Below are 23528 nucleotides of genomic sequence, written 5' to 3'. Positions count from 1 at the left end.
GACATTTTGAACAGGAGCCTGCAACGAGCTTTACAATGTTCGCTGTCATAAGCGCTTTATGGGTTAGCGAGGAGGTGTCGGCCACAGTGCCTTAGTAGAGAGGATATTCGGCCGTGTAACCGAAGAGAATCGAATAAATATGAACCTATTAGCCTCCGAGCGGAAAATTGAAAACTGGACAATTCCTCCGTTCTTCGTAAAGCCGATAAGTCTTCCAAAAGACTCTTAAAAATTGTTCAGATTATGAAAAATCGACAAGTCTAAATTTTTACAGAGGAAATGTTCCTTTTTAATTTCATGTAAAATATATGAAAAAGAACAACGGGTCACGTTCTGCATAATTAAGTGGTTACGTTTTGCACATGGAAACAGTTCCAGTGTAATTTAAAACCGGTAAATTTTTTCAATATGAACAAAGGTGGGACAAAAAAACAAAAACTAATTAATTTTTTCGATCATTTAATGCTACAGTTCCGCGGGTTTTATTGTGAAAAATCAAAGAAAGATTTGAAATAAACTCCTTAAATAAAAAAAAAAACGAAGTTGAGCATTTGACAAAAAAAAATTACTATAAAAATGAGCAGAAGTGAATGCAAATTTGAAGTTTCCACAACACAGGAAGAGCAAAATGTGTTGTGTCAAAATGCGCTCTCGCGGGAAGGAAATACGCTGAGTACGATGAAGTTACCCCGGAAGGAAGTGAAAGTTCGACACGGCCAAGCTATCTCACTGCGGCGCCTACATTTTCTGTTTATTCCGCATTCTCTTCGCACCGAGACAGTGACAGAATGGCACAACGGCTGAATTTAACGCGGTGAAGACCAGCATGATCTGGATGATATTCCCAGATTTGACTTTAGTTATTTTGAGTATTTGAACTTTAATTAAACTATTCATTATTAATAGCTCACCGGCTCGCGATATTTTTTGCCACTACGCGTTTCGGCCGTCCGAGGAATATTCCCAGATTCCTGTTTGTGTATCATGTCGATGATTAGGTGACAATACTTCATTATTTTTTTGAGTTCCACAAAGTTTTTTTCCTCTTTTTTAATTGCTTTAATATCAATTCACTTTTAAGATAATCACCGTGAGATTTGCACTTGAGAGCTTATTAAGCTGAAGGCTATTAGTTCAAGTGCCACGCTCCTTCAATTAAAGGATCGGATTACATTTGGCGATTACGGACTTTTTGCCCTGGCTGAGCTTTTATGGATGAGCCGCTAATGCTCCTTCCTCGGGGCAAACTATTTAATTTAGTCTAACTGTAACTCCAGTCCAATTTTGCTAAAGTGTCTAGACTTTGAGATTTTTCACCGTTTCAGTCGTTTTGTGAACAGTGTTTTACTGCTAAAAAGTTGCATTTGCCCCAAGATGCGACTCTTGATATCCACTTACTTAATCTTGAATCATGATGTACCTCGCCAACTTTTTACAGTAGACTTCCTAAGGTGAATAATATTATTTCAGAATACGCAAACCACCTACTACATGGGATATTAGAAAGAGACACGATTGTGATAGCACTTATTAGGACGATAAAAGCGATGACAGTAATGTTGTTTCTTTTGAACGGCAAAAAAGTGGGCTCCTTTCTGTTGAATACAATCCGAGTGTATTTGAGAGGGACACGGCGCCTTCAATTTTTTGCGTATGCAACGCGGACATCCGTAAAGCTCGAATAGTTGCATGCAAGGGTTGACCGCATCACCAACTAATTTTTGCGCGCGTTGAAACTGATGAAACCATGCTTTCGTAATTTTGTCTATTAAAAATCAATGACACGTTGGTTTTTCTCTCTTTGATTTGATTATTTGAAACTGGTCATTCGAAACTGGTGCAGGTGATCACAAAAGAATGAAATTGAATTATCATCTCTCTCTCTCTCTCCCTCTCTCCCTCCCTCTCTCATCTCTCTCTCTTTAAACTGTGCTTTGAGTGCATTCCAAATCAAATGTATGGATGAAAACCACAATTACAAGTCAGCAAAGAGCAGATCCACGCGGGTACGCACTAGCATCACCTTTCACTTCCTTATCGTGAAAATGACGAATAGGGGTCGATTTGGAGCATATAATTTACGTAAAGCGGAAGCTTGGCTTCGCAAGTAAAACGAAAATGGCTCAGTCGTAAATCACGCCAGTGTAATTGAATTCGATCAGAGGGTCAGAACGCGGAACCCTGCGTTATGAAAAATGACTGCAAATGTAACCCATTGCAAAAGTGCGTCTCAATAATTCGGGTCGGATTAAATTATTTTAAATGTTGAAATCTGGAATAAATGAGGCGTTGGGTGAAAAAAAGAATTTTAAAGTAAAGTAGCGGTGGCTCAAATGTAAGGCTCTTCTTGGGTTAGCAGTGACGCGCGCCGTGTTGAATCGCCATCAAGCTGTTGTCCATTCTGCCGTGCTAAGGAAGAACGCCGTATGAGCCTTTAGACGTTGCCAGATTTCCTTCTTTAAAATCCGAATTTACTGGTAAAATTGTTACTATTTTTTTCCAAAAATTTCAGACACTTTTGTACGCAATGTAATCTAAAATATCTGAAAATTTCAAAGAAAAATGTGCATGATTGTCGTCAAAAATACATGTTTTATCGCGGGAAATTTGGCAACTCTCGAATGTTCATACGGCGCTTTTCCTTAGCACGGCAGCATTGGTGAAGCGTGAATAATTGCTTATCCCAATTTCCAAAAATCGTTCATTAAGGCGTATGTTTCGAGAACTCTGATAATCGACCCTTTTCCATAGGTTTAAGAGGCAGATTAATCGATTTCTCGCAAAGCACGATTCACCACGGCTGTTGTCCGGATGAGTGATAGACGTGAGTGGGCTGCCTTTTAAACCTCTCTCTCAGCGGAGCGCCCCACAAACGCAATAAAACAACTATTTAGCCTTAACGGACTTCTGAAGAGTTCAGGTTTTAATTAATAAGTTCGTCAGTCCAAACCCCGCGATCAAATCTCGCCGCGTTTTGTGATTCTAAGGCGCTTTTCAAAGCTCGGCCTCGGCGAAGTTTTCCAGTTTGTATTTTTTTCAACCTCGCTTGTTTGATAACAATTTTAGAACGTAAAAAAAGAGAGCGAGAGGAAACAAAATATCCCAGGGTGCTGAGCCAGTGCAGTAGCAGCACCACCAAAGTTGAGGACTTCAAAAGTATAAACTTGAGGAGTACATTTGGAGAAACAACCGTCCTCCCACGATGTTTCCTGTTAAATTCGAGAATTTATTCAGCCGACTTATCACGTACGTAATGATAATGATAGAAACTGAATCAACCGAAGAACATAATAAAAAATAACTTTATCCTACGAAAAGGCCGCAAAAAAATGTAGACGTTTCAAAGTATTCTACAACATTTTTTCGGCCGACAAAGCAAAAAGAAACAGAGAAAAACATCAAGGAAAAATATACTATTATCGATTCACTGCAAATGCAAAGTTTTTTTATTGGTTTAGAGTTTTTTTTTTTTTTTATTTTGGATAATTTTTGCAAAACAACTATGCGTTGTGAGGCCCAGAAAATGAACAGAGGTCTCAATTGAAAGTATCGCAATCATCGTGTTGAATGCGTGTTTGTCACTAGAATTTCATAGGATTTGTTCTGCACACCTATATGGGTTCGTTGTTACCAAACGATTTGGAGGTTTAGCAAATCATTGAACAACCCTTCCAATTCCATACCTCACGGATACTTTTACCGAAACGCTACCCCGACACACACTGATATACACACTTAAATATTATTAAATATATTCTTCTATCTCTATCCCTCTCTTACTAATACATATTAACATTAGTAAATATTTATATCTAAATTATATATGTAGAAATCATAGAAAATCATCTGTGAAAAGTTAACATTAGTACCAGATTAATATAATGGACGTAAATTTATTATAAATTTAGTCTGATTAATTTTAACTAAAATCAATATAAAAATAACTCACATTGACAAATAAAAGGTTCAAAAATGATAGTTCGTCTCCTCATAAAAAATATCTAATTTTACCAACTTCTTGTTTCTGTAAATGGATCGTTATCTTTTAAATTGTAATTTCGACTCGTATTTATTATGAAACATACGTTCCGGTGAAAAAACAGTTCGATTCGCATGATGTTTCATCCGCCTGCCTGTTTGTCAAACTACTTTAACTCACAGGCCATTTGACGAGCCGATTTGACAATGTTCCTGCGACGAGTCGCCCTCACGTCCATGCAAATAAGTGTTGAGCGTATGAGGATCCCCGCAAGAGGAGGTCGCACGCGTTGTTATCAAACCGGTGACTAAATTTATAGCCACCCGCCACCCTCAGTCCGCAGGGACGTGGTCTTCTTTCGGGCCCTTCATTTAACGGCATCGTAAATTACTGGAATTTTCACCCTAGCCCCCATCGATCTCCCAGAATCTGGCGGAAGATGCGCCTGAAACACCATCACCCACTTGTCAGATCTCACTTTTAGTATTTTCCCCTCTTTCTCCATCTATTATGATAGTTTTTGCTCGGGCTCCTTCCATGCGAGCCATTCCTGGGAATTCAAAACTTTTTTATTACTAGAACTTCAATTTTTTCCCCGACAGCTGCTCAGACCTTGAATTACATTAATTTTTGGCTAACTCCTCGCCGTTCGCGAAAGAAAGGTCTTAGCTCACAAGAACTAAAATCTGAATTATTGATACAAAGAGAAGTATTTTAAAAACGCCCAAAAATGTCAAGGCAAACCTGCGAATGATGCAAAATTAGTCTAGTTAATTCCTTTCGATTATCAAGAATACACCTATTCGCAAAATTTTCAAGCAAGAATGTTATTTAGTGCTCTGAAAAAAAAGAGGGAAAAAATCATACGAGAAGAAATGAGGCAACGTCTGATTTAGCAATGCTGATTTCTGTTAAAGTCGTCCAAATATAGGTCAAATGGACGGATTTAACCAGATTCGACCTAACTATATCAGATGTTGCCTAATTTACTTCTCATGTTTTATTTTATCACTACAACGAATCAAAAGCTTCGCTCAACAATTTGCGAGTATATTCATCATAACCAAGAGGTAATTTACAGAGAGTGCTAAGGTGTCCTGTTTTCTGGTTTTCAGACTAAAAATAAAACTTACGAAGAAAATTAGTCAACATGAAATGCGGTTACAGGAATGCATTACGCATTAAGAAAAAATACCCAACATTTTGTGTCAAACGGGAAATGGAACACAAAGTTACCTAAAAGTACGGTCGATATTTTTTGCTTGGTTTTTCTTTGGGTTGCATTAACGAAATATTTGGATTGAAATTTTCCAACTTCGTTATATCTCAGACCGCCGGGATCAGACCTGGGTCGCCTAGGTGGTGGTCCAATCCAATATCCATTCACGAGTCGCAACCTCTGAATGACATCGAGAGAAGTAGGCAGTGTCGGTCCGGCTCGAAAATTCTTGGATCGCTGATACGTTTTCAGGGCCCCTCTTCTCAGGTGGTGCCTCCTTGGACCAACTTAAATCCTTCTAACATGGTAATTGATTAAAAAATCGAGGTACAAGCCAAAATGAACAAGTAACATTTCAAACTACATGTTGATGAGAAATAATATAAAACTTACTCGAAACAAAGCAACCTGTTTATTTTGGCATGTAGCTCGATTTTTTAATCAATCATTATGTTCTATACAGCTCAGCCAGCCAACATTGGCAACAAAATGTATCTATAGTCTTCCATTGTGTGGGTCTTTCAAGTTTTGGAGGCCCCTAGAGGAGTCCTGCCGGGCTTCATGAGCCACTTGTCAAAATCTGTAGGATACAGAAGCATCGGTTGATTTAACCAAGAAATTGGTCGACCGACCGAGTCGGTTTGGTTGATTTGACAGAAGAAACGCAACCCAATGTAACCCGGAACACAAGAATTGGACTGCATTTTGCAATTTGGAACTATAAATTCTGGCTCTTCTGGAAAAACACTTATGTGCATAAGGAAACTAATGGCACATACGTTGCTTTTAAACCGGGGTGGAATTTATAGTTCCAAATTGCAAAATGTAGTCCAATTGTCAACCGTGCTGCCGTGCTAAGAAAGAACGCCGTATGAACATTCGTGAGTTGCCAGATTTTTATTTATTTTTTGATTTTTTTTTTATCAAGCATTTATTGTGAACTTCTACACATTAGAATTTTACACATTGTAGCTTAAAAAAATAAAAAGGGTGTTGTTACAATGTGCAAAATTCTAATGATTAGGAATTCACAATAAATGCCAAACTTTCTGCAAAAAAATGCTTATTGTTGAGAAAAGTTATGAATATTTTTTCTCGAAATTTTCTGGAAGTAAAGGTAAAACTGCCAACAAAATTATCTAAAAAATTGGAAGGAAAAGATTATAAATTTAGCAGAAAATTCGTGTTTCATCAAAAGAAATTTGGCAACGTCTGCGGGCTCTCACGGCGTTTTCCTCAGCACGGCAGTGTGATTCACCAGATGAAATAATTCGAAACTCGTACTGAATTTTTCGGCTTTATTTGGAGTGGGCTTCGCAACACTGCTTCTCCAGAAGGGTGCGCGAGCGAGCGGTGGTTGATTCAATCTGCGGTCAGCGTTCCCGGCTGGTCCCAGCGAGCGTCGTGCTCCGCTCTGCTCGCGCCCGACGACCTTGATCAACATTGACCCGGAACTACCTACCTCTCCTTGATAGCCACTTGGTGGTGCCAAATCACCCCCTCCCCTTCGGCAACCCTCGCTCGTATCCACATTCCACACCCAGGAGAAAATAAAAGCCTTAATTGGACGTATTTCTGGGGAACGGAACTATATAAAGACGATTGGGAAAGAGGAGGTGAGCTTTACTGCCGCGCTGAGTAACAACGCCGTATGAACCTTCAGGCGTTGCCAAATTGCATCTATAAAACACGAATTTCCTGGTTAACTTATGAATATTTTCCTTCCGATTTTTCAGATTATTTTGGGCCCGGAAATGGTGTAAACTGCGGTAGGTCTAGCACCGAGATATTACGAATTTTCAACGATCAAAGCGCGTACTGTACTAGTGCAATGCGTCAAGAACTCCTACAGTCTAATATGCTTGCCGCGCCGACTAGCGACCGCACTGTGTTTGACGCAATGCGTGAAGTATTCCTGCAGTCTTGCAGGCGCTCATAATATGCGTTTCGCGCCGACCGTGCACCATTCCAGATCACTGATATTTTTTCCACTTTCATACGCACTTACCGAAAGTCAGAGGCTTGAACCTAGGATTTTGGCCTGGTGTATTGTGGTGTGATATGGTATGGTATGGTTTGGTATGGTATGGTATGGTATGGTATGGTATGGTATGGTATGGTATGGTATGGTATGGTATGGTATGGTATGGTATGGTATGGTATGGTATGGTATGGTATAGTATAGTATAGTATGGTATGGTTTGGTTTGGTTTGGTGCGGTGTGGTATATGGTATGGTGTGATGTGGTGTATGAAGTGGTGTTGCACATAGAGTTGTATGATACAGTGTGGTGTTGAGGAAACTGCGATGTACCATGAGGTTATGGGTGCAATGGATCTTTTTTCACCTATCCTTTTCTTATGTCGACGGTATCTCACATTCATAAAGGAAATACGGAGCAGTTTTGAGTTCGCGTTAATTTACACATACTGCTCCTCTCCGTTGCATCGCAATGCTGCGCTGATCCTATCTCCATCTTCCTCATCCATTTCGTTTCACCCGGTGAGCTCAAAAACCGGATACCCTTCATGAGCACAGGTAGAAGCGGAGAAGAGCTATTGCACCTACGTTCATACGAGAAAAGCTGCGACCCAGGGACCCGGAAAGGGTCAAGGAGAAAGAAGCGGCGCATTAAGGATCGATTCAACGGGAGAGGTCGGACAACATTTAGAACCTTTAAAAGCCTATGACTCCGTTGATACAAAACTTTGAGGTTTTAAAAGTGGTTCCCTCGTGAAATATCCGTTCAGAATCACCCCTTGAAATTGAATATGTGACAAAATAAACTTGAGAATTTAAATTATGACCAAACATTTCATTTGCGACCTCTTCTATTAGCTCGATCCACTGTGCGGCGGTTATCGCGCTGAGGGCGCACCTCCCATCAGTCGAGACTCGAAATAATCCCTGACTCCGTCTCAGACCTCGGCCGGGGCAGAGCGATAAATCTTGCCGACTTAAGATCTCTGAAAGGATTTTTTTCGGCAGGAATTTCCGCGTGGAGCGCCGAGGCGGAGATGAGAGGCGGGAAATGAGTAGGAGAAAAATGCGAGGAATTATCGGGCGCGAGGCGCGATGCGCGGGAGCGGCCCGGAGCGGCGCGTTCCCGGAAATTATCCAGCCGTGGAATCCACATTTACTCCGTTTAATTAAGGTTTTCACGCGACGCGACGACACGAGGAGGAATGCCGAACCTCACTCGTGATTTGAGAGTGGGCTCCGGTGCATCGCACGAGCGCATCACGTCCCAGGATGTTTCATCGTTTACTTTTCAACGCTCGGTGAAAATATAGACAAGATTTTTTCGGTTTTCGGCTACTCGGGATGCGAAAACAAAAGGTGAGCTATTAGCCGATTTGAGCTATACTGTAAGCTTCGAGACCTCCTAAGCAGATCTGGAGATAACAAAGTAGAGAAATGGTGCTGGGTCCACACCATTTCGCGGGGAGATCAAAGCCAAGAAGTTCCAAAAATTATAATTCGAGTTAAAAATACAATTTTTTTAACTCTGAGTTTTTTTCTCATTTGCAGATCTGGTAACGCTTGGTTCCAGCGTTCTACCGGGCCGATTTTCATGATTTTTGCGGCTATCGGCAGACAACTGTCTTTTGATAAGCCCGTTTTATTCAGTTTTTGAAAAAATGACCCAGGTTTCTTTAAATTTCGCGGCAAAGTTGGGAAGTCTCCCATTTAAACAATGGAATTTTTTTTTTGTTGTCATAGTGCTTTTGAGCGTTCTACTGGACCGATTTCCATGATTTTTGCGATTATCGACAGTTGATAGTCCCTAGATGAGTCCGCTGTAATCAGAATCTGAAAATAGGACCCAGGTATTTTTTTTATAAGAGTAGACCCAAGAGCTCAAGAAGGGGGACAACATTTGAAAATGCGAAGTATTCATGCAGTCTTGTAGGCGCTATGCGTTTGACGCCAACTGACCGACTGCACTGCTTTTGGCGCAATGTGAGAAGTATTTATGCAGTCTTGTAGGAGCTAATATGAGCTGTCTGTACGCCGACCGCACTGTTCGGCGCAATGCGTGAAGTTTTCCTGAGGTCTTGCAGGCGCTAATATACGTTGAACGCCGCCCGCACTGTTTTTGGCGCAATGATTCGAACTCACGTTGGAATAATCGCGGCATCGAATAATAGAGCTTATAAGGCGTCTGTTGTGTTTTGACGCCGTATGAGCATTCCAACATTTCCAAGTTTCTCCCAATTAAATATTCTTTCCGAGAAAAGGATAGCTAAGATGGTTAGTAAGGAGTTAGGAAAGTTCTTCATACCCTCGACTATTAATCAATCTTTTTACTTCATTTATCATCAGAGGGTGAGACATCGATGACTTTTCAACACACTAACCTAAACTAGCGTTGACATAAAACTGCGTTTATTTTCCAATTGTTTCCTGTTTCGTATTAGTTGTGATGTCAGCAAGAGGGGGGATAAGTTTAAAAGGAATTCTAAAATATTTGCACTAAGAAGAGTTGCCCAAAATCCTGACCATTTCTCTCCCTTTTTTCGGGATTATGCTACACCACTGAAGACTGCACTAAATTTGAACAGCACTATTCCTGCTTCATGTCGGAAAAGACGAATTTTCCTGTATACAGTAACGCAAAAAAACTCTTTTGATGGGGTGTATATTTCGTATGAAGGTGCAGTGCATCATTAAAAATAACTTATGGCCGCCGCCGGAAAAAAAAACCGTGGTTACTTGGACCGCTTTTGTGAATATCATTTAACCGCTCCTCCTCACTCTTTCTACAGCCATTCTGCCGAATAAATGTTCAGAGTTATGAAAGTTCGCGGTTTAGAAGTCGTGAAAAGTACATGCTCGTTGGTGCTTAATGCATTTTATCTTCTTTTATATCCATTATTTTCTTTCGAAAACCCTGTTTCATTAAAAACGGGGTTTTCCGACTAAAGTGACTGCTTGGAAAGTGAGAGGCCGTACATTTGGAATTTTTTTTAAAGCGAAGTTGCTCAAAGGAAATTTGCTTCTAGGAGTATTTTTTTCTTTTATATCAACCCCGGAACCAGTGGCGTGGCATACTTTGCCATAGATAGGTTGATCTGTCATTTAACCGAAGGGAAAGTGTCAATGAATATGATGTTTGCAACGAAAACCTCTATAATCGTTGCCATATCTTTAAATGGGGCTGTATCGATAATCGATCATTCACGTCTCGCTAAAGCCCGGAACCTCCTCAAATGTTGGGAAATGTTTTTTTTTAAACGTATTCAATTATAGTGTAAGTAAGATGATGTTGGACCTTGGATGAAATCTGCTTCAGTGTATCAACTTGATTTGTAATGTTTTTGAAAAAAATATCATTTCGAAGTTGACTCTAATGTAAAATTGTACGTTCTTCATCTTTATAACTGAAGCATTTTTCCGGGTGAGGTGTGTGATTTTCCCCCAAAAATACGATTTTAGATCATAGGGGCCTAACATAGTTCTCAGTGAAAATGGACAAATCGAGAGTTTTGGGATATAGTCGTTGAAGAAAGTTATAAAAATGGTCCAATCGGTCTAAAACTTTACAGGAATTATGTTTATGTATTTGTATGTATAGAAAACCGGGAAGCCAAAATTATCCAACCTCTTTTGACATACAAGTAAGCCGCACCCTACTATGTATGTAGAGTAGAGCAAGTATCAAAGAAAACAAGGTTGCTATGCATAACCCATACGAAAGTATAACGTGCGCATATACTGGTGCGTGTGAATGATCCAAGTTTGCAAGAGCCTTTAGATGGAAGTACTGATTTCTCTGTCGGCTGAATAGAATCATAGAGCAAAAGCAGTCAAGTAATTACTCGAGGAGATGAAATACGGAAACCGCAGGATTAAGCGCAAAGCCTTAAATTTTCATCATAAGAGACGCACATAAAGTTCCTGAACTTTGCAGTCAGAACTTCTGCTTATCAGAGTTGCCAGACTCTGTGGACTTTATTCGCTTTTGGGCGTTAAGTAAATGACATCCATGTGATATTTTCATCGAGATGTTGCATTTGTGGTCAAGGAAACTCCATAAAAGCGTCCAAAATACGCGAGACGGACTACATATGACTCGTTTTCTGAATTGCTTCCCTCGAGACAGGTAACTACCGGTGGCTCAGTGGACGGAACTTATAAAGTCCTACGGTTGCAATTCAGTCTAAATTGGGGTCTCATTCTGGGACAAGTAGCCGTTGGAGTTTAACTTAAATCTCTGAGCTTCAGATACGTGATGAATGTGTTTCCTTAATCAAGAGAAATTAATAGAAAATTAAACCAAGAGGCGAGTGATTTTCTGTCCTCTAGTTTATAATTATGTTAAATATTTATATTACAAATCCCGAATGTATAATATTTAAGTTTGACGAGTCGAATGGATTGCTAGATTGTTGCATTTCTTGTCAACAGTATTTTTAGTATTAAAGAGAAATAAAATAACGCAGCTCATTCATCGTTAGTATTCCAAACACAAAACTACAGCTATTGGGAAAAATCCATCAACCTAAGAGATTGAGGCATTAGTAACTCTTTGACAAAGCTTAGCAAAATTCGCAGACAGTGAGCCTGCTTCTCAATTTCCTGATGTGAGCAACTGGGAGACTCGATACTTTGCATCAGTTGGGAGTCATAACACTCCCAAACGGTACACAGCACATACGCGCTAAAACAAAAAAAAAAAAAAAAAAAAAAAAAAAAAAAAAAAAACCTTACAAACATCAAAAAACACTTAAAATTGTTTAATGCTTCTGTTGTTAAGAAAGTTCGAAGAAACATCATAAGTTTAAAAATGTATAATGTATCCAATAGAACTTGGTAAAAGTGTACCTTAAGCATCAATAGATTTTACATTGTTAAGATCAGTGGCATAGCTAGGAATTCTTTCAGGAGGGGGGGGGGGGGGTCATTCAAAAACGTGACGGAATAAATTTACTTTATTTTGTGTACGTCCCTGATAATATTTTATATCTGCCCTCCAAAATTAAAAAAAAAGATACAATTATTAAGGCTAAGGGGGGCAGACCTCTAGATACCCCCTCCCTTGTCCACGCAACCGGTTAAGATATACATATGTAAGATGTTTGATTGCTGGTGTTGCTCATGACTCCCTGAAGGGAGTCATATTATAGGGAGTCCGGCTGAAGGGAGGAATATTCAGCTTCAGCTGAATATCCTCTCTTTATTTCGGTCGTATAAATAATTGACTCGAGGCAAGGCAGCTGGCCCTTAACCGAGCATCCGGATTAAACTGGTGCACGGTTAGCGCTGACAGGGAGAGTGGAGTAAGGGGCGCCTGCACTCGGGAGAATGCAATTTATCGTCGCGGCGGCGGGATGTGTTGCTTCTCAATTATGAGCGGGGTGTCACTTGTTGCAGTGGTCGGAGCTATCGGGCGGCTAGTTTGGCGGTGCCGCGGAGCTCATACGGGGACGAGAACCACCCCCGGTGTCCACCCCCATCCGGTCCGGGCCTCCTCGACCTCTTCTACTCCGAGGCCAACCATTTCGAGCAGCCCTTCCGACGCCACTCCACAGCCGATGTCTACCACTCACAGAGGACGCACACACACAAAATCGTAAGAATATCTCTCTTTTTCACTTGCAGGGATAAAAGCTAGAAGTGAATCAGCACTTTTGAGCGGGGCGGAAGTTCTATTTTTTTATTTTTTATTTTATTTTATTTTTCCCACTTTATTTTTGACGCTATTCTCACGTGGCATTTCGACGGCGTAAGTCCGGAATCACATATCTCGTTTGCGGTGTCTGAAAATCTCCGTCTCTATGTTATTTATTTAAAGTGGAGCAAATTGACATAATTCCTTGAACTTTATGCAGAATTTTCTTCCCATAGAGAAGAAAAATCATGGCAGTTTTAAAGAATTGCCGCTGAGTAGTTTTCCTTTAAAAAAAAAAAAAAAAAAAAAAAAAAAAAAAAAAAAAAAAAGTACGACAGGAAATCTGAGACGTCGCAAACCGAGTTCTGTAAGAGAACGATTTGCACAGGATAAAAGTAATGCAATTTGATTTTTGATTGATTTTTTTTCTATTCCAAACCTTCATCGTCAAATTATTTATCATATTTCTGCACCATAGTTCAACCACAGTTTAGGCCCTTTTCAATCCTTTAAGACATTTTTTTGTCGCTGTCTCCACGATTAGGGTTGCAGAGTGCTTTTTGAGATCGGACTGCTTTGTGTAGCTGTAAAGAGACTCCTCCCCTCTTTTTCGCATGAAAATCTTTCTGAAGTTTCAGCACGTAAAAGATTGATTATTGAAGCATGCTGTGCAGTGTAATTTCCTTAAATAATTTCTGAGGCACACATACTTTCGGGAAAAATTTGCCCTTTCAATTTCCCGTTTGAGAGTTCCTCTCCTTGAAAGGTACCTCCATCGACGCGGATTTCTGCTTAGTGCTCTTAAAATTGTTTTTGCTTCTCTCACCCTCTCTTCTACCTAGTATGAAGTCGGTCCTGGTAGAGTGGCAGGAGCCAGAAAAATTAATTTCCGGAGCGTCTGATTTGATATTAAAGAGGGGGAAAACAGAGGAAAAAAGCTGTTTCGCATATTCGCAGTTCAGTTCACGTATGAATATTAACTATTCGTTTTGATATATTTTGAATGTTATCTGAATTTGATAAGATTATTTTTCCAATGAAAGGAATTTAATTCTGAGGTCTGGCAGATTTCGTGCTTTGGAATTTTAAGGGTTGAGAGATATAGTTTAAAATAAGTTTAAGAATATCCCCTTTTCATCGGATGGAAAAGGAAAAGGAAATGGAGATATTGCATCAAGATCTCTACCAGTAAAAGTACTTAAACGGTGATAAACTTTTGTTCTCTCAGATTTAAAAAATGCTCTGAAATATGAGTGAAATTATCCTCTCACGATTTACAAGATTGTGTATTTTCAACGATTAAGGCAAAACCCTTATGCAGAGATGTTTTCCCTGAAAACTCCCCTCATTTTTTTTTCTCTGTGTGAAGACTGTTCTGTGATAAGCTCAAGCAATGGCGTTGGTTTGATTTCCTTTGATTGATTCAAATTGGAGCAGATATTTTGAAACATATAAAAACAAGTTATGCGTTCTTGAAGTCGCACCATCAACATGCTTCAGATCGACCCGTTTTTTCGAGAATTCAAATCTATCGCTAGGGTGACAACTTAGAAACTGAGTTAAAGTTTCGATCACCAATCACGCAACTTTCTGTGGATGTAGAAACGTAGGAGAGGTTAATGCTGCCGCGCTAAGGAAAAACGATCTATGAACGTTTGAGAGTTGCCAAATTTCTCTTAATAAAACATGCATTTTTGACGAAAAGTATGCATGTTTCTCCTTGAAATGTTAAGATATTTTAGATTGAATTGCGAGCGAAATTGTCTGCTAATTCCGTAGAAAAATATTTAAAATTTTCCCAGTACTTTTAGTTTTAATAGAAGGAAATTTGGCAACGTCTGAAGGCTTTTACGGCGTTCTTCCCTAGCACGGCAGAATAGAGGTGAGGTGGTAAAAACCGAGCCAAGAGGGATCGGGATGGGGGGAGGGGTTCGGGAGAGAGCTCACCGAAGAGCGTAAAATATCATGTGACGGCAAGATCTTTGCCCGGTGTTATAACGGCGTAATTCCGTTCCTACAGACGTCCTAGATACTGCAGAAACAACGCGCCTGACGGGGCTCGCTTCCAAGCGCACTTACGCGCTTCTGTCGTGGGGCAGGCGAGATGCTTATCGGGTATGAATTCGAGGCAAGTTTGCGGGGCTCCGCTTCGGGAGACAGTGATGAGATCAAAGCAGATCGAAACGAAAACGAGCTCTTCTTGTCGTACAAAGAGCAGCAGGATAAGATTTTCGGCCGAACACCCGACAATAACGCACAATAAAACGAGAAAACATGAGAATTCGGACATAATGTGAGAACTTTAACACCTTATATCTTTCTTAATAATGAACGTAGAAGTTTGAAAGTGGCTTCGCTGATATGTTCGTGAATTCCTCTTCTGGGACATCCAGAATTTATTTTGCGCCAGGAAAAACAGAAAAATTTTGTAGTTTTGATCAAAATTTTCATAAATGCTCGTTCTACTATACGACGGGAACATTGCGTAAAGAGCTGCTGTGCTCAGAAGAAATATTACACGAACGATTAAATTTTGCTACATGTCTTCTAGAAATATAAATTATCTATGAAACTTTTGACTTTTTCTCAAATTTCTAACATAAAATTACTGAGAACTAGCCAGCAGTTCAGTAATTTTTAATTGTTGCGTTCTATAAAAGACGAGGCTGTCCTTAATTCACAGGAATTTTCCGGATTGTTTTAAAGTCCACTAACATCAGAAAAACTTAAAAGGGTGGAATTTTACCATTTGCTAAATCTGTGCCACTCTGTGGTAAGTTCATCGGGTTTTTATCTTCAGTGAGGCTTTTTTTTTTACTCGAAATGCCATTTTAGGCTTGTCGTAACACCGAAATATGAAACTTACCCATCATTTTACATTAGACGTGTGCAGTGCAAACATCATTTAATGACTCAAAGTTAATATACCCAGATCTACTCTCCGTAGGTTGCGGTCGGAGAAATATGAAACGCCTTCAAATGCGCGTGATACTGTGCAACACACCAAAGTCGAAATAGTTGTATTCTTAGGTTGGAACCTAACTCAAGATCAATATTGCTCTACCAAATGAAGTATCTTAACCTGTTTTCTGCTGTACTTTAAGTTACCTCGTATATTTTACGATTCTTGCCCGTTAATTTTAAGCCTCAAATTCTTTAAAAGAAAAGTATTAAGATTATTATTAATGTGACCAACAAAAGAGGCTCGTCTGAAAAGAAAAAAAACACTCTTCTTGAAACTTTTTAGTTTTTGAGCGCGGCTGCTGTGAAAGGGTATTTATTGACGAGAAACTCGAATTTTTTGTTAAATTTTCAAATTTCAAAAATACAAGATGGCGGGCGTGGCCTAAAATGCTATCTCGGCTCGTGTTCGATCGATTTTTATACGACTCGGTATAATGGGGTATTTTTTGACGGGAAACTCGAATTTTCACACATTTTCGAAATTCAAAATTCAAGATGGCGGACGTGGCCTAAAGTGCTGCATAGGTTTTTCCCAATAGTGCCTATCCTTGCAATCAAGATCTGCATTTATTTTCCGTTCATTTCGAACGATTTGTTTTTTTAGACGTAAGAAACTAATTGGAGCCGCTATTTTCCCACGATATTAAAATGAATTTAGCTCGTGTTCTTTTATCACAAATCAGTGACACGGGGCAAAAAGTGGATATTACAGAGCAACAAAGAACTTTAGAGATGATATGTTTGTCAGCTTAACGAAATTTACCCATGGTAATCTCGCGGAGAGTCGATTTTATTGATTTGTGATAAAATCAAAGTTGCAACGGACCGTAAAAATTATTGAGCTCAACAAATTTTAGAATTTTCGGTGATGAGTCGTTTGCAGGAAGAACGACTGAATTCTACTGCACGCGTGATAAATCGCTTTATTGGCACAATGAGATATCCCTCAGCACAAAAGGAGCTGCCAAGGAAACGGTTTCCTTTGTAATGATGAATCCTATATCTCTCAGTGCACTGCTTTGATCTCTATGTACACGCAGCCCTACTTCCGTCTAAAATGGACGTATTTCTACCAAACAGACCTATGTGGAGGTGAGAAATATGGGGTGTGCTCGTCGAAGCTGCAGAAGAAGCAATGTAAAAGAAGACGTGGTTCCTTTTGAAGAATTGGAAAAGCGGGATTTTGCATTCTATCAAACAGACCTATGTGCAACTGAATGCGGAACTCATGAGCCGCGGGCATGGCAAGAGAGCCTTGTGCACAGGGCTCATGAGTTAAAGACGCGGATCCTCGGCTCGGGGTCTCCATCGTCGCCGCGCTGACGTCACTAGCGCTAATTATTCTCATTCACTCTTACGGCCAGAGAACTAACGAGCACATCCCATATTTCTCACTTGCACATAGGTCTGTTTGGTAGAAATACGTCCAAATATAAAACTGCAGGTTGAGTTAATTGCCTGCAGCGGAAGCAGCCAGCGCAACAATAAAGCAACTCTAGACCGGGACCAAATTCCAGAAATTCCTCCTCCTTCTAACCTCATTCTTTTCCGAGGGACGCCCCTGTCGGCGGCTTAAAATTCTTTTCATTCCCTCCGTTTTTTATCCTCCGCTCTCGACAATCGATAGCCGTAGCCGACGTGAATATTATTTTACGGTCCTTCGGTGTGCGGCGGAGCCTAGGCTGGCTGAGTCATAATAGCCCGGTAAGAAGTAGTTAAATTGATTTCCACTTAAAAGCCCCGCACGGGCAAAGCGAGGAGCGGTGAGCGGGGGGGAGGGGGGGGGGAGCAAAGCTGAAAAAAGGGACGAAACAGTCGTCGGAAATCGATAGAGGAAACGCTCGGCGACGAAAAGAAAACGATGGCCGGACCTCAGCTCCGCGCCGCTACCGCGTTGCCGCCATTCAAATCCACGCTCTTTCACTGTAACGCTACCAACTACATTTCCACGTGAGCCCTGGCATGCGTAGAGTTATACGCGTTTCGAAGTGCAGTTAAATCTCGACGTCGGAGAAAGGACGAAATCGCGACGGAGAGAGCCTGCACCTGTTGCGCGAGGGGATCCCCCCGAAAACATGGGAAAAGGGATCTCGAGGTGAAGGGCTCGAATTTGGCCTGAGCGTGTCTCGCTGCCTGCAAGGGTTGGTTCCGCATCATTTATCACGGAGAAAACCGTCAAGTTCAAGATTTTTTCTCCCCCCTCGGAGAAAAATCGGATTCGTCACGACCATGAAAACGGTTTCCTTGCCGGCTGCTTGTCCCGCTGAAGGAAAGGATCACCTACGGAGAATGGAATTATTTTAGTTGCGATGGTTAAAGTTGACTATCCGTGCTAAAGTTTTGTTCGGATCGATTGCAACCTTGATCCTAAAATGTTAATCATGTATTAATGGTAAACATAGTTTTCAATGGCTGGTACTACAATTCATTTAAAAACGGAAAATCGAAAAATGAAAGTAAAAAATTAACTTTCGTTGGCATTCGCAATTTGGACTTCGTCTCAGGAAGTGGTGAGAGAGACTTTTCAAACTTTGCACGTATAATACAAACTAATTAATTACAATTATTGAAAAAATAATCATGTGGGAAATTTTCTTCGTTTTGAACTTCTTTCTCCTTGAAGTTTATCACAGCGAAGGGTTACGATGTGGATACTGTAGCTCGGCTTGATAATTTTCTCTAGGCTCAAATTGGTGGCAATCAGTACATAGTAAAGCTCTTCAAATTTAGTCAGCTGAAACTTCCACAAAAAGTATTCATTTTTCCAACTGAGTTCTCTTACTTTTCAAACCACAAAAGAAGAGAGGGAGAAAGTTCATAAGAAAGTTCTATCATAAGAGAAAGTACGTCTGTTGTTTGGTTTCATTCAAGGGAATTCGTGGCATGTTGGTGATCAATTATTAGGGTCTCGCATGGAGTTGACAAACCGAGAAGGCCCATTTGTAGCGAATAAAATCTTTGTCAAAAATGTCGTACACTCATTAAAACAGGAACTGAAATACATAAGATTATTTGTACACGTTCAGTCGGAAGGAGTAAGTATATGTCTATGTTATTGTTATAAATGGAGAATTTGCACGCAAATTTTTTTTACCTCGTCTGAGAGTGAATAAAGAGCTGATTTCGGAGAATTTTTCATAACTTTTTTCAAAAATGGGAAAAAGTAAAAGAAATTGTTTTAAAAGTGAGAAAAAGCACCACCTAGTGAAGTCATATGGCGGTGTTCTCCAATTAAACCCATGAATTTGTATCAAATTGTATCAAATTCTCGTAACCTTCAACGCTCTTTTTTCGAGCACTTTACATGAGTAGTAACTTTTCTCTTATAGCTCTGGGAAAAGTATGCAAAAGATTATTTTTTAAATTTTTTGAGCCCAGTCGATGCAAAAATGTTCAAATCACTTCTGTCTTTACTGAGGTACAAAAAAGTCAAGTTTCTAATTTGGATGTGGGATGCTTCTTCCAAGAGCCATGCCAATAAAAAAAAGGGTTTCTCTGATTTCTCATTATGGAAATTGCAGGTTATTATTCTCGTCGTCATTTCGGGGCCCAATGTCCACAATATTCTCCTTTCAGTCGCGGTATGAATGACTCCATTGCCTATCTTTGAAGGATAAGCACCCTAGAATCATCCTTATATGAAATTATGTCCTCTTGTTATTGAGAACACTGCGGTTAAAAAAACATCTTGTATACCTCTTATACAAAGGAAAAAAAGAGAGGTGGAGGAAAATAAAAGAGAGAAAAAAAAACTCACTCTTGAAAACAGGAAACTGTTGAGATGAAGAAATTCAGCCGAACGAGTGGAGCTTGTTCAACTTGTTGCATCGCTGAAACGGCTGGAAGGCGAGCTATGAACCCCAAGAATTTTTAGGAATCCGTGGCTTAAACGCCCACTTGCGATGCCGACTCGCTAATCGGTGAAAAAAATGGCACGGACCTCCCACCACGTCGGGTTTAAAAATTTTGCAGGAATTCCGGTTTGGAATTTAAACGGAATGCTCGGATCTTCCGGTCAAGCCGTAGGTGCGTGCCCGTACCTCTTGATAAATTTCTGTCTCTTTAAAAAGTATTATCTTTGCTAATAAAATAAAGAAAAGAAAAACAAATTATATATCTTCCGAAGAATTTTAAGATCCATGAAATAACAGATTCCTTAGATATGAAGGGAGCTCGCCAGGGACAATTTCCTACTTGGCATCTTCCAAAATTAAAATATCACAAATAAATGTGTGCAGAATATATTCGCGGATCCAGCAAATTGGCAACATTGGTGTTCTCCATGCAAAACCAAGCAAATTTATCGATTCATGGAGGGGCCAGTCGCTCCAACAAGAATCGATTATTTAACATAGGCTTAAATTGAGAAAACTGGTGTTGCCAAACTGCTGGATCCGCTTCTGGCAGAATGTGACATCATGTCCGCGTAAACATCCTGGTTTTGCTATAGTTTTACTAGAGATTTGATAACAATGACACCTTCAAGTGAAATTGCTGACTGAAGTGACGCTTCCAGGATTGAAATATAATTTCAAGGGCAATCGAAAAAGGTACCTAAAGAGCCTGCCTCCAAGAGAAAATTGTATACTCATGGTGTAAAAAGATAATTACATGAAAACAAAAAGTAAATGAAAGTTAGCCTGTGTTGCATCAATTCCGTGTTTGAAAACATACTATCACTGAACGAATCGAGTGTTGACTGGTGATTGAATTTATATCTAAAATCGACAGAGGATTAAACATATGATTTTTGTGCATTTGATTACGCAAAAATGCAGTGACAACGGCATTCCAGTTACGTTATCTAAAATTTACTTTCGTCCACTTCACAGGTTTTCGTATCAACGTATAAAGGCATGCCGCTTTTAATTCCAACCATCCGTGTAATAATTGGAAAATGACATTTCCGCTAATACGTTTGAAACAATAACTGGGTGTGGTTCGGAGAGTTAGGTATATCCCTCTCCCTCGTTCCCTAACAATGCTTTTTACAGTGAGTTTCGGAGCGTAAAAAATGTGACTGCTTTATAAATCATTCCAACAAAACTGTATAACTGCGTTCTCATTTCACCGTTACATTCCACGATTTTAGCAGCTATTCTCGTGATCAAAAAAAGGTGGATAATTAAAATAAATTAGCGAGAGGAGGCGCAAAAAATTGCCGAAATAAAATAATATAAAATATTAACCTTCACGTTTATCATAACCAAACTATCGACACCATATGTATTTCTCCTCTCCACCGTGAGTATTCATCAGCACGTTATATTTTTATTTTCATTTCACGGAACCGTCTTAATATCACAGTATAAAGTACAATTCAATATTGTACTTGTATCTTCATATTTTCAAGCATTTATTCTCAAATTTTGTTTTCAAGCAGGCAAATTATTCAAGAAACAGTTTATATTTCTAAATGGTTTTCATTAAAATTGAAATTCTCCCACATACATATGTCCAAATAGGGCTAAATATTTGGCCATTCTGAAAATAAATCTGAATTAAGTCTGTGCATAGTTTTTACTAGATTCCTAATTGTGTAAAGTCCCCAGGAAATTACAGTAACAAGTACTACATTAATTATGCATCTGGTTCGTACGGCAGCTGTGTGATGAGCACAATCAAAAATCGAACACTGGCTACTGGATTTCCTGATAATGATTTATAATCATGAATTCAGTCGAACTGTCGAACCGGACCAGTTTTGGATTGTTGAAATTTTCAGCTCAATGACACAGTTTTCTATATTTAAAGAAAAAAAATGAAAAAAAAAGAAAAAGTAGAAAAAAAAACACTTAGAATGGATATCTGATGTATTCATAATATGAATTTACGAAGGATGCATCTTTACATTTTTGGGGGCAGAAAAATGAGCAATAAATCGCTCACAACTTGTTTCGTTGGACAGTCGAGAGCTCTACTACCGAAAATCGAAATTCCAATTTTCGACCCAGCCGGACTGTAAAGTACTCCACTGAAAATTTTGCAGCCGAGAGCTGGGATCCCTTTGCTCATATAGGTCCTGTTTTGCGCTTAGTGTGACAACCTTACCCGATTTCCGCGCTCGTATCTGAAAAGAAGCACGGGGACATAAATAAGCTGTGACCTGAAAATTGAATTTTGCATCCGCTCCACCAGCCGCTACCCCTTTCTGCGTCCTCTCGCTTTCCCGTTAGGTGAGGTGCAGTGGAGGGGGGTGGGGTATGGTCGGGTCAAATTGATTCTTCCCCGGGAGTTCCATCGGGGGCTGCGAATTTTCTCTTTTTTTTTCGGCCACCAGCGGTACAGGTCCCGCGCTCATTATGCAGAATTTGTTGACCCTGAACTTCTAACCGTGAAGGCCGGTGCCATATTTCTACACAAGTGGTAGATTTTACCGCGAATCGATGACTCGAGAGTGTGTTTTATCGTAATCCGCATCGTGAGATCTTCAAGGGGTTATTTTAAAAGTTAAACATTCTATTGTTATTTGTATGGTTGTATGCTGGAAAGACACATACCGTTTCTTCGAAATAATAATTGAACTACATTTTGCAATAAGGAATTACAGTATCTGGCTAATCTGTAAAAGCACGTATGTGCTTATGGGGAACTAATGGCACATACCTTAGTTCTAAACGGAGCTAGAAATTGTATATCCCTTTTGCAAAATGAAGTTCAACTATCATTTACGTACGTACAAAAGGGAACAATTCAGAAATTGTCAAAAAGTAAACAGATTTTGTAAAAATAAACATGTTTAGAGCATATCAGATTAGAGCTACATAAATTCACTTGTTTAGAGCTACATTAGATGTTAGAGAACTTACAATCGCACTGCCCTTCCTCCTCTTTCCACAGGAAAAGGTAACTTAACTCTGATTTGCATGTTGCCACACTGTTAAAAAAAACGGAGTGAGACTCAGCACAAGCGCGAGTAAGAACGGGCCCTCACTTCGCCGGACCGAGGAGTCACTCCGACGGAGAATCGGCTGGACGGATTTTGGGTGCCGTACGCATAGAAATCACTCCGACGCCGGACGGATTCGCGGGAGCCGCAAATTTAGGGGTTCGCAGCTAGGGGATGGTGGAAAGGGGTTAATTGTGGAAATAATTTTTGAAACCATGAAAAATAAAAATAATGAAACCATTGGTACGTGATTTAACCGATTTTGAAGGTTAGAAATTTTCTACCTACCTTGGGAATTGAACCCGGGACCTACCTAACACTAACCGACGACCCTACCGATTGAGCTATAGCGAACGATGCATGAGAGTGACGCAAAAACGGTATTTAACGTCGATTTGAACGGGCCGCTAAGATATTTTCAATCTACCTGGATTTGTCCGTGTATTTAGTTTACTTTACTATATTTTTTAACTATATTTTATCGTTTTACTTTGTTTTATTTCCTTGTTGTCTCTATTTTTTCTTCACTCTATTTTATTTTTTCAAGCACTTCATTTTTTTTTCTTTAATTATTTACTTCTCATTCCTTTACTTTGTTTTATATTTACTGTGATTTCTTTTAATACTTCATCATAATTTTTGGACTTCACTTTACTCTTAAAATTCATTCTATTCTTTAACATCATTTAGTTGTTTCCCTTATTTTATTTTTTTCTTCATCTCCTTGCTCCCTCTAATTATTTACTTCAATTTAGTCTTTGACTTCATTTTATCATATATTTGATTTACTTTATTTTATTTCTTTTCTATTGTCTCTGTTATACCATAATTTCGACTATTCTATTATTTCCACTATTCTATT

General features: G+C 39.6%; 1 protein-coding gene across 3 annotated transcripts in view; it reads left to right on the top strand.

Moving 5' to 3' along the window:
• LOC109041291 (corin serine peptidase) overlaps nt 1-23528 on the top strand; it is a 123503-nt gene that overhangs the window by 33417 nt on the left and 66558 nt on the right. For 2 of the 3 annotated variants that reach the window (XM_019057587.2, XM_019057588.2), the window contains exon 3: nt 12576-12774. In XM_019057587.2, coding sequence (XP_018913132.2) covers nt 12576-12774 — 199 coding nt within the window. Of the gene's footprint in view, nt 1-2888; nt 3247-12575; nt 12775-23528 lie in introns of those variants that run through there. The other variant, XM_072298346.1, reaches the window with a different exon arrangement.

Source organism: Bemisia tabaci, chromosome 1 (genome assembly GCF_918797505.1).
Source record: "Bemisia tabaci chromosome 1, PGI_BMITA_v3".
Lineage (NCBI taxonomy): Eukaryota > Metazoa > Arthropoda > Insecta > Hemiptera > Aleyrodidae > Bemisia > Bemisia tabaci.
Note: the sequence above shows the minus strand (reverse complement) of the source record. Positions and strands in the feature narration are given on the sequence as shown.